This window comes from Euprymna scolopes, chromosome 33, assembly GCF_053919585.1.
Source record: "Euprymna scolopes isolate OS-2025 chromosome 33, ASM5391958v1, whole genome shotgun sequence".
Classification (NCBI taxonomy): domain Eukaryota; kingdom Metazoa; phylum Mollusca; class Cephalopoda; order Sepiida; family Sepiolidae; genus Euprymna; species Euprymna scolopes.
The window spans coordinates 91,426,186-91,441,810 of record NC_136514.1 but is presented as its reverse complement, the minus strand read 5'-3'; the positions used below and the strand labels follow the sequence as shown (position 1 = coordinate 91,441,810).

Genomic DNA, 15,625 nt, shown 5'->3' with positions numbered 1-15,625 from the left:
GCACATTGAAGGGATCGATCTCAACGTCCATAGCATGATCTCATACCTCAACTTTGCGCCGACGAGAGTTGAAGATATAAGAGTGGAAACATCCCAGGATCCACTCCTAAAGCAACTTGTAAGCATGGTATTGACCGGCTGGCCTTCCAACCGGGCTGACTGCCCAGGAATTCTCCTGCCATTCTGGAATTTCAGAGATGAGATTGGGGTCCAAGATGGAATTCTATTCAAGAGCCAGAGAATCATTATCCCAGCCTCATTGCAAAGAGGCATACTGGAAGAGCTGCATGCTTCACACCAAGGAGTAGAGAGAACGAGGTTACGAGCGCGTTCAGCGGTGTACTGTATAGGGTTAAATAAGGACATAGAAGATATAGTCCGAGAGTGCAACACATGCCAGAAATACCAAGCCAGTATCCCGCCCGAATCAATACTCCAGCACGAAACCCCTACGTACCCCTGGCAGTACGTCAGCACAGACTTGTTCACATTGGCAGGGAAAGAATATCTGCTTGTGGCAGATCAGTACAGCCGAAACCCCTTCGTACGACGCCTTCCGTCCGCCTCATCAATATCCGTTATTAGAAGTATTAAGACGATATTTGAGGAACAAGGAGTGCCGGAAATCTTGTACTCGGACAATGGTCCACAATTTCAAGTAAAGATTTCAAGGATTTCGCCAGGACGTACAGCTTCCAACACAGGACATCGTCCCCACATTACCCCAAGTCTAACGGATTCGCCGAAAGAATGGTGGGAACATGCAAGAAAATTTTGACGAAGGCAGGGGAAACTGGTCAAGACAGCTACCTAGCAATGATGGCTTACAGAGCCACGCCACTGTCATCAGACATTAAGTCCCCGGCAGAGTTACTCAACGGACGAAAAATACGGACACCCCTAGTATCCAAGCAACAACTTGGCGATGAGCAGACTAGGACAGCCATACAGAAACAGAAAGATCATTCTCAGGTCTGCTATGACAGGAAACATAACAGACACCACTCCCACCTACATGCAGAACAGAATGTCTATGTCCAGCAGGAAAAAGCAAAGATATGGGAGCCTGGAAAAATTCAGCGCTCCAGCGTGACACCCAGATCCTACATAGTTGAATCTGAGAACGGTAACACCTATAGAAGGAACAGGCAGTTCCTCAGACCAGCTGGGAGGAGATCAACAACCGCAAATAGATCCGACCAACCTCGCCCCAGCGACTCTCCACCGGATCCCACCCAGAAGGAAGGTCCCCCCCCCCTAAACAAATCGAACAGCCGACCACCGAACAACACTCCAGCGGCACGCCTCACACCCAAACTGAGAAACTCACCCCCAAATTAAGAAGATCTCAGAGACGAGTGAATGCTCCTCAGAAACTGAACTTATAGGTTACACTATCCTAAAAAAAAGAGACAATACCATTACCCTAGAACAATGGAGACAAGCTAAATAATATATTAGAGACTATGTTATCCCTTACTCAGATAAAGGCTAAATATCGCCCTTGGACTATATACATATATATGGAAGGGAAGGGATGTCATAATATAGGCTAAGAGACTATTAGTCACCTAGAGTTATGCCCCTTGGCCCGTGACGTATGAATCTCGTCCGCCATTGTTTCTCAGTGCAACGTTTACTACTAGACAATAAAGAACGCATTTTACACCACCTTCGAGTCTGTTTATCAATACTTCCAAAGTATGTATTATCACGACACTAAGTACCCCATTTTGGGGAGCTAGATAGTCACCAGATTAAAAACCGACATTGTGTCTAACTTTGCCCTCGTGGGGTGCAATTAAATAAGAACCTTTAGATAAAAAAATGCTTCTAAACTGAGGTAATTTTAATTTTTTGTTCCGATCGAAAATGCCCCTTTTTGGGGAGCTGGATATTCCCCAGATTTAAAACCAACCTTGTGTCTAACTTTGCCCTAGCGGGGTGCAATTAAATAAGAACCTTTAGATAAACAATGCTTCTAAACTGAGATAATTGTAATCTTTTGTTCCGATGAAAACTGCCCCTTTTTTTTTGGGGGGGGGGGCTGGGTATTAAAAATCGACCTGGTGTCTAACTCTGCCCTCGTTGACGGCAAGAAAATAGGAACTTTTACAAAACCCAAAATGAGGTTAGAATTTGGGACCCCACAGCTTCAGTAGCACCTTTTGGTGCCATTTTTACCTAGTTATTCACTTGTGCCATTTTTACCGGTGCCATTTTTACCGGTGCCATTTCTACCGGTGCCATTTTTACCGAGCCCCATCGGGGACATAAGTTACAGGGGTATTATGAAGGGAGAGGAGTAGCAAGTTATCCGTAAATTATTTAATTGGAAATGTTTGGATTTAATTAATGAAAACGTAAAGTTTTTCCTGAAACATAAAAACAGAAAATGAAAAGGACATATTCATAATTATTTAAACTGGGCGAGCGCCATTTGAAAACCAAAACATTTATTGTATAAAAATGTATCAAAATATAATTGTAAAAACATTTATTGAAAAGTCTGCGTTAGAAAATATTTTAATAAAACAATTTTGAAAATTTTTGTTATTTATTTCCTACTTCGGTCATAGTTTAAAATATTGATTTCTCCCTCTGACAGGTGACCGAAAAAAAAAAAAAAATGGCGTTTCCATTTTCAGCGATAAACTGTAGAAGTAGCAAAGTTATTTTGTACGTACTCGTTATGGAATCAAGTTTCCATACAAAAAAAAAAAAAAACATTACCTAATTTGATCAAGTAGGTTTTAGGTTTTTTTTTTTTTTTTTTACAGAGGTAAATCAAACTTTAATGAGATGGATCGTGTCGCAGCCATCTTGTTTATTCCGTGGATGAGGAGGAGGGGCGCTCCAGGAGGAGATAACTCCAATCACCGCTTACAGTTTGTCAAAATTTGACAAGATTATTTTTGAAACATGGGCAGAAAAAATACCTAGATGAAGTATTTTTTATTATTATTTTTTTTTTTTTTCACTTATTTTACAGTTTCTGTCTTTTTTAAAATCCTTCGTCGTTTAAAGACACTCCCACTCCCCTCCTCGTGCGCGAAATAAGCAAAATGGCGACGATCGATCTCATTAAAATTTGATTTTGCTCTGTAAAAAAAAATAGATAAATAAAAACTACTTGATCAAATTAAGCGATTTTGGTGCTTAAGCACTTTTACCACCGCGCTATTTTTAAATAGTCCCCTCCCCCCGCCAGGTTAAATTCAAGCTTCACGATATCTTTATCATTAAATTGTTAGGTAAAAGCACAAAACACCTTCGCCTCCCCATGTTAAGAATGACTTTCAAAATAACATTATTTCGGCACGGTAGCAAAAGTGTACAAGTACCGCGATTTTTTGTATGAAAACTTTATTCCATAACAATTTTTTTTTCAATATTTTCATTTTAAAATTTCTTGATTAAACTGAACAAGTACCACGATTTCTAGCGATTCCATTATTAAACTATTGAAAATAAGGCTGACTCTATACCTCGACACTTCGAATTGAGTTGTCTCCGAGTTATTTATTTCATGGGATTTCTCCATGGCCGACGAAAAACTCAGTTGTAAAATTTGATTTTCGGGGGCGGGGTACAAGGACAAAATTACGTTATTTTAGGAATATGACATTTCGTTTTTTGTAAAGAATAAAAATATTTCTGTATTTTCTTTACTTTTAATTGTCTCCATAAGTTTTAATTGGAATAAAACACCAAAAATAATTTTAGTGGAAGTCGGTAAAAATTGTCACTGTAATTCTTTGAGTTTGGCACATGACAAAAAGCCGAATTAAACTTCGGTATCTATGGATGACAACCTATCAAATAAATTTTCTCGGCCCTCTTGCAGTGTGAGAAATTATAGCAGTAGCAGCGGAGTTATCATTGGTTAATAATTTGTCACGCCACTCGGAAGAGATTGGGCACGAAATTTGTGTCTGTTTGTTTTTCAGGAGACAGTTTTCGACAAGACAGCGAACGGAGGAGACGTCACCCTTCCCGCCGCACCATATGGCAGCCTTTGCCTCAAGATATTCCCCACGAGGGGATTTTAAAAACCCTAAAAAATGGGTTTAATTAATTTTCGGACTTGTTTGTCCAACAAGGCATGAGTGAACCGTTATGATGAAAAATCTAAGTTAAACGTGTTTCAGCGTGCCGATGTTAATGAATCATTTTTAGACAAAAAGTCTAAGTTAAACATTTCTCAACTTGTCGACAGTGACGACTTACGTTGAAACGAGAAGGAGATGGACTTTAACTCTGGATAAACTGTTAACTCTGTAAATCGAACTCTGATACTCCCAAGGGAACTTTTGGATCATAAGATCCTATTATACCCGAGCCAGTTATGTACAGCTGAAAAAAGTGTAGCATTTTTTTTGCAACCTCGAGGATTACATTAATAAAGACGTCTGTTCAGTTTTAAGGTAATTTTGTTGTTTGTTTATATTTGTTCATGCACTGCTAGGCGCCCCCAAAAAAGGGCTACATGGAGGGAATGGAAATATTTCTCACATGTAGACCCTTTTTCTTGCAAAAAAAAAAATGAAAAATGAAAAATGATGAATATTAAAATAAATAGATAAATTCTTGTTGAAAACATTTTTAATTCGATATTGATATTACTAACGTATCGTAATTCTTTCCTTTTATGTAAGACCCACGAGGTCGTGAAATAAAAAAGGAGGAATCATACCTAATTAAAACAATAATAATATCTGTTAAATTTTAAATAAACCGAAATCGGTAAATTTTCAAAAAAGTTTTGTTGCTGGGACTTGTCACAGTTTTAAATTTAAAGTGGTGCCTGTCCTTCTGATTAAATTCTATCGGTGCTATTTTTATGTAGACGATTTAGTGTGATTCTTTCGGTCTGTTGTTTCCTTTTACTTTGGTTTTGCCTTTGCCTCACGGTAACAAAGTTTGCTGGGGGGGATCCTTTAAAGGCTTCGGTATGGCGGTGAAAGAATTAGCCGCCAAAATTGAGTCGAAGAAATTAAGAATCGACTGTGCCTTAAAGGAAGCGGAGATCTCCGAAGCTAAAAGAAATAAAGTCTCCATTTGGCTTCTCGATATCAACAAACTTTACGACGATTTGATAGTTAAATCTTCGTCGGAAGATAGAGAAATGTTAAGTCAGGAGGCCGAAAAGTTTACTGAAGGTATAGAATGTAGATTGGATGCTTTAAGTGTGAGTAAAACGACCCATCCTTCCAAATCTGCTTCTTTTAATATAGACTGTCCTTCTTTCACCGGTCCTAGTAGTAATGTAGATAAGTTCGAGTTTCGAACTTTTATTAATAAATTTGAATTTTGCACTGCCAACATAGATAAGGCAGAGAAATTAATTTTTTTGAAAAGCAAAGTAAATGGTCGCGCATTTGACTTAATATCGCATCTTGATATCAAAGCCGACAACTATAATGTTGCAATTTCTATTTTGAAGGATGAATTTTTGGACCCTTCATTAATAAAATCAAAAATTTATAAGGATATATTTTCCTCTCCTGATAGGTTCACGAAAATTCAGGAGCTACAGTTCTTTTTAAAAAAAGTGAAAGCGGAATTGGGTGAATTGGACGATTCCTTTAACACGGATTTCTCTAGACCGGACTCGACAAGTGGTTTCTTAGTAGCCCATGTCTTGTTTGAAAAATTCCCTAATAACGTTAAAAGGGAACTTCTTTGTAGGAGCGAAGAGAGAATTCCCTCTTACAATTTTATAATGTCGAAGGTTTTCGACATCTTAGAAATATTAATCGCCACCCCCATTGAAAATTCTGGGCGGGAAAAAATGGCGCCAAGTTCTTCTTCTTCGTCTTCTTCAGTTGGAAAATCCAAGATGGCGGTGCTGTCTCCTACCGTTAAGAGTAAATATTGTAAATTGTGCAACGTAAAAGGACATTCGTTGAGCGATTGCTCTAATTATCCTCGTTATGAAGATAGACTGAAGAAAGCCAAAAAGTTAGGCATTTGCACTAATTGTTTGGGCAATCATTCATTAAAGGATTGCAAAGGAAATTCAGGTTTTCCGTATGCATGTCATGCTTGTGGTTCTAAATCACATTTTACAGTGATGTGCCCCAAGCAGACTAGACCATTCCTGGGAAAAAATATGCTTCCTTCGGATGGTTCTAGCATTTTTCCCATTTTCAAGATTTCTTTGAAATCAGAGGGAGGCCCTGTCTATTTTTTTGTTCTGATGGACACGGGAAGTCAGAGGTCGTTTTTTTCTTCCAAATTGCTTGAGCAGCTCCATGTCGGTGGTGCTGTAAGAGCTAAAAGGACTCGTTTGCCGATCAATACACTTACGGGTCAAAATAACTTAAGTGCTCTTCGGTATAGGGTGTCTGTAAAATTAGGTCTTCAAAGTCCTTTTAGCTATGACGCCCTATTCCTGACTGACCTGAACTTGAGATTTCAAGTTAGTGACTTTGAGGCTGTAATACACAATCTCGAAGAGCATGGTTACCGGCTAGTTCCTGGGTATAGGGACCAGAACGGTGCGCAGTTGCAAGGTATCATGGGATTGGACCTTTTGCAACATATTAAAAATTTAAGGGCCACCCCCTGTTTAAAAGGTATGGCATGGAAGATAGATGAGACCCTCATTCCATGGGGAAGGGCAGGAGGTTTCTTGGATGAAAGGTCTGAGTTGCCTCCCCCCAAGGGCAAATACGATAAACTAAGTCCAACGGACAGTTTCCTTGTTGAATCTGCTTTGAACCCCCTTTGTTCCTATGAGGACAACTTTGAATCCCTGTTCGGTATTTCGAATGTCGAAAGAGGGATTGAAAAATTTTTATCTCTCGATTCAATCGGAATTGAGGAGGGTGAAAAATGTTCGATCACTGACACGGAAAAAATTAGGGAGTTCGAGGACTCCATATCTCTGCGGAGAGGTTATTATTTTGTTGACCTTCCGTGGAAGTTTGAGTTGCTTCCCTTGGTTAGGGACAATCATAACGTGTCCATGAAAATTTGCGAGAGAGTCACTTCGTCTTTAAAAAGAAAAAATAAATTAAACGACTATATTCAAGTCTTCAGGAATTATGAGGAGGAGGACATAATAGAAGAATTCCTTGTTCCTCCAGATCGTCAAAATGAATTCATTTGGATTCCACACAGACCTGTTATAAAGGAGGATGTAAACACTACTACTAAAATCAGGCCGGTCTTCAATTGCTCCCTGAAGGCTAAGGGAGGAGTATCATTGAACGATGCTGCCTATGCGGGCATTAATTTGACAGCAGATTTGCTGAAATTATTAGTTGGATTCCGAAAGAACCTCTTTGTGCTCTTAGGAGATTTAAAAAAGGCGTTCTTACAAATTAAGTTAAAATCGTTAGAAGATAAAAACCGTTTTTGTTTTCATTTGTTAATAGGTAATAAGTTACATACCTATAGATTCAATACTTTGTTGTTTGGGTTCAACGCCAGCCCCTTTATATTGAATTGTTTGCTTAAATATCACGCAAAGAAATATGAGAACGACATCGCATCGTCCGCCATATTAAATAATTTTTTTGTGGATAATCTCGTTACCACAAGTAACGACCACGAGACCCTTTGCTCTGTTTACACCTTGGTTAGTAAGCGTTTGGGGGAGGCAGGATTCCAATTACAGTCCTGCAACTCCAATCACCCTGAACTAAGGAATAAAATGTCAATAGATAACTCACTCAGTACTCCTGCTACTTCATTTGAGAAGGTGTTGGGTTACTATTAAATGATTCTCTTAGAATTATTCCCTCTTCGGTAAATTCTGAAGTTAAAACAAAAAGGGAGATTCTTTCCCAAGTGGCCAGTGTTTTTGACCCACTGTCACTCCTTTTACCTGTCACTGTCCAGGGTAAAATTATTGTTAGTCTATTATGGAAACAAAAATTATCATGGGATCAGGAGATTCCAGAAAACATTCGTTGCTTATGGGAGCATCTAGCTGGGGAGTTGAATAAGTTGACAGAGTTTGAATTCCCTAGGTTTGTTCTGTCAGACAATATTCCGACAGAATTTATTTGTTTTTGCGATGCCTCTAAACAAGCATATGGCTTTGCAATATACGCGAAGCAAGGGGCTGTAAGTAATTTATTGTTCGCGAAAGCGAAAGTTGCTCCCATTAAAGGGAGATCACTTCCTACATTGGAACTGTTAGCTATTTATCTAGCTATCAAAGTTGTTCCACACATTTTAGATGTTTTTAACGCATCTCATATCATTAATTTTTACCTCGTGTCAGATTCACAGGTTGCTCTTTCGTGGGTATTAAATGGTAAAGGTCCAAGAAAAAACGTTTTCGTGGGGAACAGGATTTCGGAAACTTCAAAATTCTCTGAAGAAATCCTGACTAAATTTGGTGTTTCCCCAAAATTTAAATATGTTCCCTCCGCCGAGAACCCGGCGGACCTGTTAACCAGAGGTATTAACTCCTCTAAATTTACAGTACTTTACAATTTCTGGATTCATGGATCCGAATGGATGAACTTGCCCGAAATTAAATGGCCAAGTTCTTCCTTATCTTGCCTTAAAGATTCTAACAAAGAGATCGTGTCTTGTTTAGTTTCAAATTGTGAACCCCCCTATGAGGGAAAATTTCCGATTGAAATAGAAAGATTCTCTAAGCTTTCAAAAATCATCAGGGTCTTGGAGAAGGTCCTAAAATTTGGCGATTTAGTACGTCATCGATCATGTGACAATTTTAGCAAAGCTAAATTGTTACTTTTTTCTCATATGCAGGAAGAATCATTTCCTGCTGAATTTAGATACCTAAAACAACCTTCGGTTAAGGTCGCGCCACCTAGAGTGGCCGCATTGGGTTTATTTCTTGATAAGGACAACTTGATCAGGACCAGAGGTAGAATTCAGAATGCAGAAGCTCTACCGTTCGAGGCCAAATTTCCCCTTCTGGTAGGAAAAAGGCATGCCCTGACAAGGTTAATTATCATCGAGGCGCATGAGGGTTGCTGTCACTTAGGTACTAACTCCACTCTATGCAAGTTGCGCTTGTCAGGGTTTTGTGATTCCTCAGGGTAGACAAGCAGTTAAAAACGCACTACGTGTGTGTATTGTTTGCAGAAAAATTAATTCGTTATCTTGCGGGGCTCCTACTGGTTCAGTCCTCCCAGCGCATCGAGTAAATTTGATTCATCCCTTCCAACAAGTGGGAGTGGATTTCACTGGTCATTTCTTAGTGAGATACAATGACTCAGAAAATAAGATGTATATTTTATTGTTTACATGTATGAGCCTCCGTGCCATACACTTAGAGCTAGTGCCGGACATGAGCACTCGTTCATTCCTTCTAGCATTTATTAGATTTTCTTTGTTCGGTATACCAACCCATGTTTACTCCGATAACGCTAAGTCCTTCTTGGCTTCTGGAGTCCTATTATCTGATGTTCTTGAATCAGATGACTTTAAAGAACATTTCAGATCAGTTTCTGTCGAACATCGCACAATACCTCTGTATGCTGCCTGGCATGGCGGGATGTGGGAGAGACAGATAGGAACTGTTAAGCAATGTTTAAAAAAGGCATTAGGAAGGAAAAAATTAGAATATTTTGAATTCCTAACCGCCATTTCTGATGTAATTAAGGCGGTGAATGACAGGCCATTAACATATATTAATTCTTCTGATAGAGATCCTAATTGTTTGACTCCTAATCATCTTTTACAAACGGGCTATCATCCCAGTTTACTGTTGAATAACTATAAGTCAGAAGAATTGTGTCCAGACCCCCCCCCAATCGTATGAAGCTTATTCATTCTCTTGAGATAAGAGAAAAGTTTATCAATAAATTTAAGAAAATATGGCATAATGACTACCTCTTGTCACTACGAGAGTCAAATGCTGGGGTTCAGTGCATTAAGAGCCCAAAGATTTCAATTGGGGAAATTGTTCTTGTTAGATTCCCAAATAAGCCAAGACAGTATTGGAATATGGGGAAAGTAATCAGATTAATCTTAGGAAAGGATAATCAAGTTCGATCTGCTGTTGTTCTCAAAGACGGGTGCGAACAGGTGCATTCCTTGAGAAACATCTTTCCTTTAGAAATTAAAGAAAATATAAATCCTTCTACTACGGATTTCCATGAGGAGGGCGGCCCCTTTTTCTGTCCTACCTGTTCCAAAGCCAATGATGGATCCGCTCGCATGATTTGTTGTGACTCATGTGAGGAGTGGTTCCACTTTGATTGTCTCGGGGTTACTCAGAGGGACGCAGTTGGCGAGTGGGTTTGTTTCAATTGTTCTACAACTACACATCATTAGTTGAATTTCTTCATCAGTTAGTGTTTAATATTATTGTAATTACTTATCAACATTGTTTTATTGGAAAAAAATATTTATAAATCTTAGGGGTTGGACAGACACACACATATTATTGTAGTGCTCATAATAATTAAAAATTGTAATTGTCAGTTAACCGACAAATTTTCAAAAAAAGTAATGCAAACACATTACTTTTTATTCCCTCCCTTGGCAGTGTGTGAGAAATTATAGCAGTAGCAGCGGAGTTATCATTGGGTAATAATTTGTCACGCCACTCGGAAGAGATTGGGCGCGAAATTTGTGTCTGTTTGTTTTTCAGGAGACAGTTTTCGACAAGACAGCGAACGGAGGAGACGTCACCCTTCCCGCCGCACCATATGGCAGCCTTTGCCTCAAGATATTCCCCACGAGGGGATTTTAAAACCCCTAAAAAATGGGTTTAATTAATTTTCGGACTTGTTTGTCCAACAAGGCATGAGTGAACCGTTATGATGAAAAATCTAAGTTAAACGTGTTTCAGCGTGCCGATGTTAACGAATCATTTTTAGACGAAAAGTCTAAGTTAAACATTTCTCAACTTGTCAACAGTGACGACTTACGTTGAAATGAGAAGAAGATGGACTTTAACTCTGGATAAACTGTTAACTCTGTAAATCGAACTCTGATACTCCCAAGGGAACTTTTGGATCATAAGATCCTATTATACCCGAGCCAGTTATGTACAGCTGAAAAAAGTGTAGCATTTTTTTTGTAACCTCGAGGATTACATTAATAAAGACGTCTGTTCAATTTTAAGGTAATTTTGTTGTTTGCTTATATTTTTTCATGCACTGCTAGGCGCCCCCAAAAAAGGGCTACATGGAGGGAATGGAAATATTTCTCACAGCAGTTTAGATATGAAAAAAATACGCGGACATGTTTGGGGGTAGACACCGTCTGTAAGAACGCCATTTGATTTGGCTACTGAAATTGACGTAATTATGTTTTAAAATTTGAATGAAGCTATTGAAATTCACTTAATTATTGCAACAGGATTTTCAAATTCCAATAAAACAATATTAGAAAACAATATTTTTTTTCATTAATACAGAAACAAACATGATATTGTTCTCGGATATATTTTAATAGATGAGAAAATACCTGACCCGATTTCCTTCTCCGCCACGCAAGTTCCAACAAATGTAGACATTCATAATTATTATAAAAAATGTAATTAAGTAATTAACAATTAAAATTTAACAATTTTATTTATTTTTAATTCTATAACAATAATTATGTCAATTTCAATAGCCAATCAAATGACATTCTTACAGTAGGTGTAGCCCCAAATATGTCCTCGTAGTTTCCTCATCTAAACTGCAAGAGGGCGATTTATTAAAAAATAAAAAAAAAAGGGGGGGAATAGTATTCAATTTAAATTCAAGTTTTACGATATATTTTTTCTTAAAATGTTAGGTGAAATTAAAAAATAATTACAAAACACCCTCCCCATGTTAAGAATGGCCTCTTAAATAACATTATTTCAGCACGGTAACATAAGTGCATAAGTAGCGCTAACTGGTTTTAAAGCGTTTATTTAGTTCGAAAAACTGATAATGTCGAGTGTTACGCAAGAACAAAAACACGCAAGGCACATATTTTGAGTCTCTATAATGGCTCAAAAGTCGAAAAATAAAATACGTGTAGACTGTAGAAGACCACCGAATAAATGTTACCATGGCATTTATTGAGCGAATAATAAGACTTCACCAATTAAACGGTATAAAATCTGATCATTTTGCAAATTAATGCGAAAAATCACTCCGAATCATCTGTTCGATATTTAAATAAAAAAAGGTATTTTTTATGACCTGCCACAGCGTAGTATAAACACCTCCCATGTTTAGAACGGCTTTCTGAAAAAAAAAAAAAAAACCCTCAACCTCGAAAGCCGTTATTAAAACATGGAAAGTTGGGGGGGGTATTTATTCCGAAAGCCGTTCTTAACATGAGGTTGGGAGTGTTTACTGCACTGGGGCAGTGGGGCACTGGGGCAGGTCGTAAAAAATACCATTAAAAAAATTGTCAAAGTTCCTATTTACTTGCCTCCCTACGAGGGCAGAGTTAGACACGAAGGTACCAAGGTCGGCTTTTTAATGTGGGAGAAGGAACAAAAATAAAAATTGTCTCAGTCGTGCAGGATTTCTCGTCCACTAACCGGGAACAAAAAAAATTGAAGAGTAGCATCAGAACATATACTACATTTTGATCTTGGCCCGAAAAAAGCTATCAGAGTTAATTAGAATTGGACTATTTTATCCAGTCTATCCATCCGTACTTCAACATAAAATATGATTTTGTAGTACGTGATCTTTGGATACTCAGCACAGCACTTTTATTATCGTGCTGAAATATTTAGAAAGACATTCTTAACATGGGAGGGGGTATTTTCTATTATTCTGTACTTTCAGCTAACAAATTAATAAAAAATATTTCTACACTATTAGGACGAAACTTCGGAAATCGTAATATTGAATTTCACATGAAAACGGTGGTTTATAGCAGTATCAGAAATTTCGTGAAAATAGTGAATAATTCCACCCCATCTTTCCAAGCTTATAACTCCTCGAAAAATGTAATTCAAGCCCTAATTTTTTTTTTCAATTAAAGGAGCAAGGACCAAGGTTTCATTTAAAAAAAAAAACCCAAAAAACAATGTGTTTTTTTTTTTTTTTTAAAAAGGTTTTAAACTTCGGACTTTACAGGTAAATTTCTAAAATACGGGTTTTTTTTTTTGTTTTAAATTTGAATATATTATTTATTGACTTTTTCTCTTCAATTTGTGATACATAAAACTATTCAACATAAATTAATTATTTACTTTTTAATAGACATTTCAAAATGAGAGGCGTGAATTATTCGACCCCCTGTCTTTCCAAGCTTATAACCCCTCGAAAAATGTAATTCAAGCCCTAATTTTTTTTCAATTAAAGGAGCAAGGACCAAGGTTTCATTAAAAAAAAACAAAAAAAACTGTGTTTTTTAAAAAAAAAAAAAAGGTTTTAAACTTCGGGCTTTACAGGTAAATTTCTAAAAAACGGTTTTTTGTTTTGTTTTAAATTTGAATATATTATTTATTGACCTTTTCTCTTCAATTTGTGATATATAAAACTATTCAGCATAAATTAATTATTTACTTTTTAAGAGAAACTTGAAAATGGGGGGGGGCGTGAATTAAAAAAAAACGTTTGTCTAAAATATTATATTCGGTTTATTGGAAAGAACATAACATTTCACATTGACCCTGAAAATATCGTAAAAATAGAATCAATAGAAAAATTTTAATAGATTTTTAAAGTTTAAAAATTGAAAAATATTGAGTTCGGAAAATTCATTACTGTTTAAAAAAAAAATATATTTCTATTACTTTTAAAACAACTGTAATAGTTTATTTTGGAAGCATAATCCATAAAGAAAATAAATAACCCACTTTTAACAGAGAAATTACGAGATTTTTATATTTTATTCGCAGTTTCGTGTTAGGGGTGTCAAAAATTCCTACAAAAATTCTGATACTGATCTACGTATTCCTCGTATTTTTAAGATTATTATATCCAAAAATTACGAAAATCGACAAGTAGAAATTATATAAAATAAAAAATAGAATTTGATCAAGATGATCGTAAGATACAGGAGAGTTCAAAAGGGAGGTAAATGTCTGTTTCGATTTAAACAAGATGGCGGCAATGTGCACCTGCTAACACGATTAAAGTTTTTTTTTTTTAAATTCAGTAATATTCAGGTAATTTCGACTGCATAATTTAGAAGCTACCATTGTAATTTATCAGAATTGACAAAAAAAAAGTAGAAACCATTGGGTTTGTTTTTTTTTTTTTTTGCTTTTTTAATCTGAAAACTCCATTTATCGACTACAAAATGTCGTCCGAATAGTGTAGAGGCACCTAATATAAAAGAGATATCGTAAAACTTTAATTTGAAAATATTATTTTTTTTAAATAGCACGATCACAAAAGTGCGTAAGCATCGATGTTTGTTTATTAAATTGTTAGGTGAAAGTAGAGAATAGTTTACAGAACACCCTCCGTGTTAAGAATGGCTTTCTAAATAACGTTCAGCACGGTACAGTAAGTGCACAAGTGCCATAAACTGATTTATATCGTTATTTCGTGCAAAATAAAGCTAGAATTAAGATAAAGATAAAAAAAAATGGATTTATAAAAACGAAAAATCGAAACAGATGTGTGAAGGAAGGCATTGGATGGATAACGCATTCCAAACTAAACAGTTCTTTGTAATTCGTCCGAATAAAACTTTCTAGTTTATTGTTATTATTATTTAAATAAAACATGGGGTAAAAAAAAAAAAAAAATTAATTAAAGCATCAGGTTGTGAATTATAAAACTACGCCATTTTTCAGTTTTGTTTACCTGTCATTTTTTTCTCCACAAAATAAAAAAAGGTGTCTGCTACTTTCGACGTAATTTCATGTTGGATTGAATTATTAAATACTACCCAACACCTGACAATTCCAGATGCATTATTAATTAAAGCCATGTCTAATATTGGCCACTTTCTAACAGAAATTAATCGTAGAGCCGAAAAAATATAAAACACAGAAATTAAATGAGAAACATTAAAAATATGGTTCGCTTCCAGACAGGGCGAATATAACTTGCAGTCCATATATATATATTAAGGTAATCTTTTATTCACAGGCATATACATATAACCGATTAGCAGTAGGTCTGTTTCTTGTCTTTATTACGATATCTTAAATCTAACTGTACAAAATCAGGATTTTATTTTGTAAAGTTAGATTTAAGATATCGTAATAAAGACAAGAAACAGACCTACTGCTAATCGGTTATATGTATATGCCTGTGAATAAAAGCTTACAATATGCCATTAATTTAATCAACGGGTATATTTATTAGCAAGCATGCATGCATCACTACTAGGCTACATGAGAGCTACCATAAAGATAACAAACATATTTATTTTTTGAATAATAACATATTTTTTATTTAAATGTTTACATTTGTTAATTTTAATATATAAAACTGTGATTTTTGTAAGATATTTATTAAAAATAATTTAAAATATAATTTAATTAAAAAGAAAAAAAACGCCACAAATCACGCACCGGCTCGAGATTTGCGAAGGTCGTTCTCGCGTGGATTCGTCTTCACGTGATTTGACTTAGTCCTTTTTCGCCATATGGAAAGCCGTTGTCTAACTGCTGGCCTTTCAAATCAAAAGCAATCCAAGATGGTAAGTTACAATACAGACAGTTTTTTAACATTTATTTATTCACGGTTGTACGCTCCAACTATTGAAGTTAAAATTAATCTCTAAC

General features: G+C 36.3%; 1 protein-coding gene across 1 annotated transcript; it reads left to right on the top strand.

The window, feature by feature from the left end:
• Nucleotides 1-4,954: 4,954 nt before the first annotated feature.
• Nucleotides 4,955-7,729, top strand: LOC145258074 (uncharacterized). Its single transcript, XM_080115803.1, has one exon. The coding sequence runs from the start codon at nt 4,955-4,957 to the stop codon at nt 7,727-7,729; it is 2,775 nt and encodes a 924-aa protein (XP_079971929.1).
• The last annotated feature ends 7,896 nt before the right edge of the window (nt 7,730-15,625 follow it).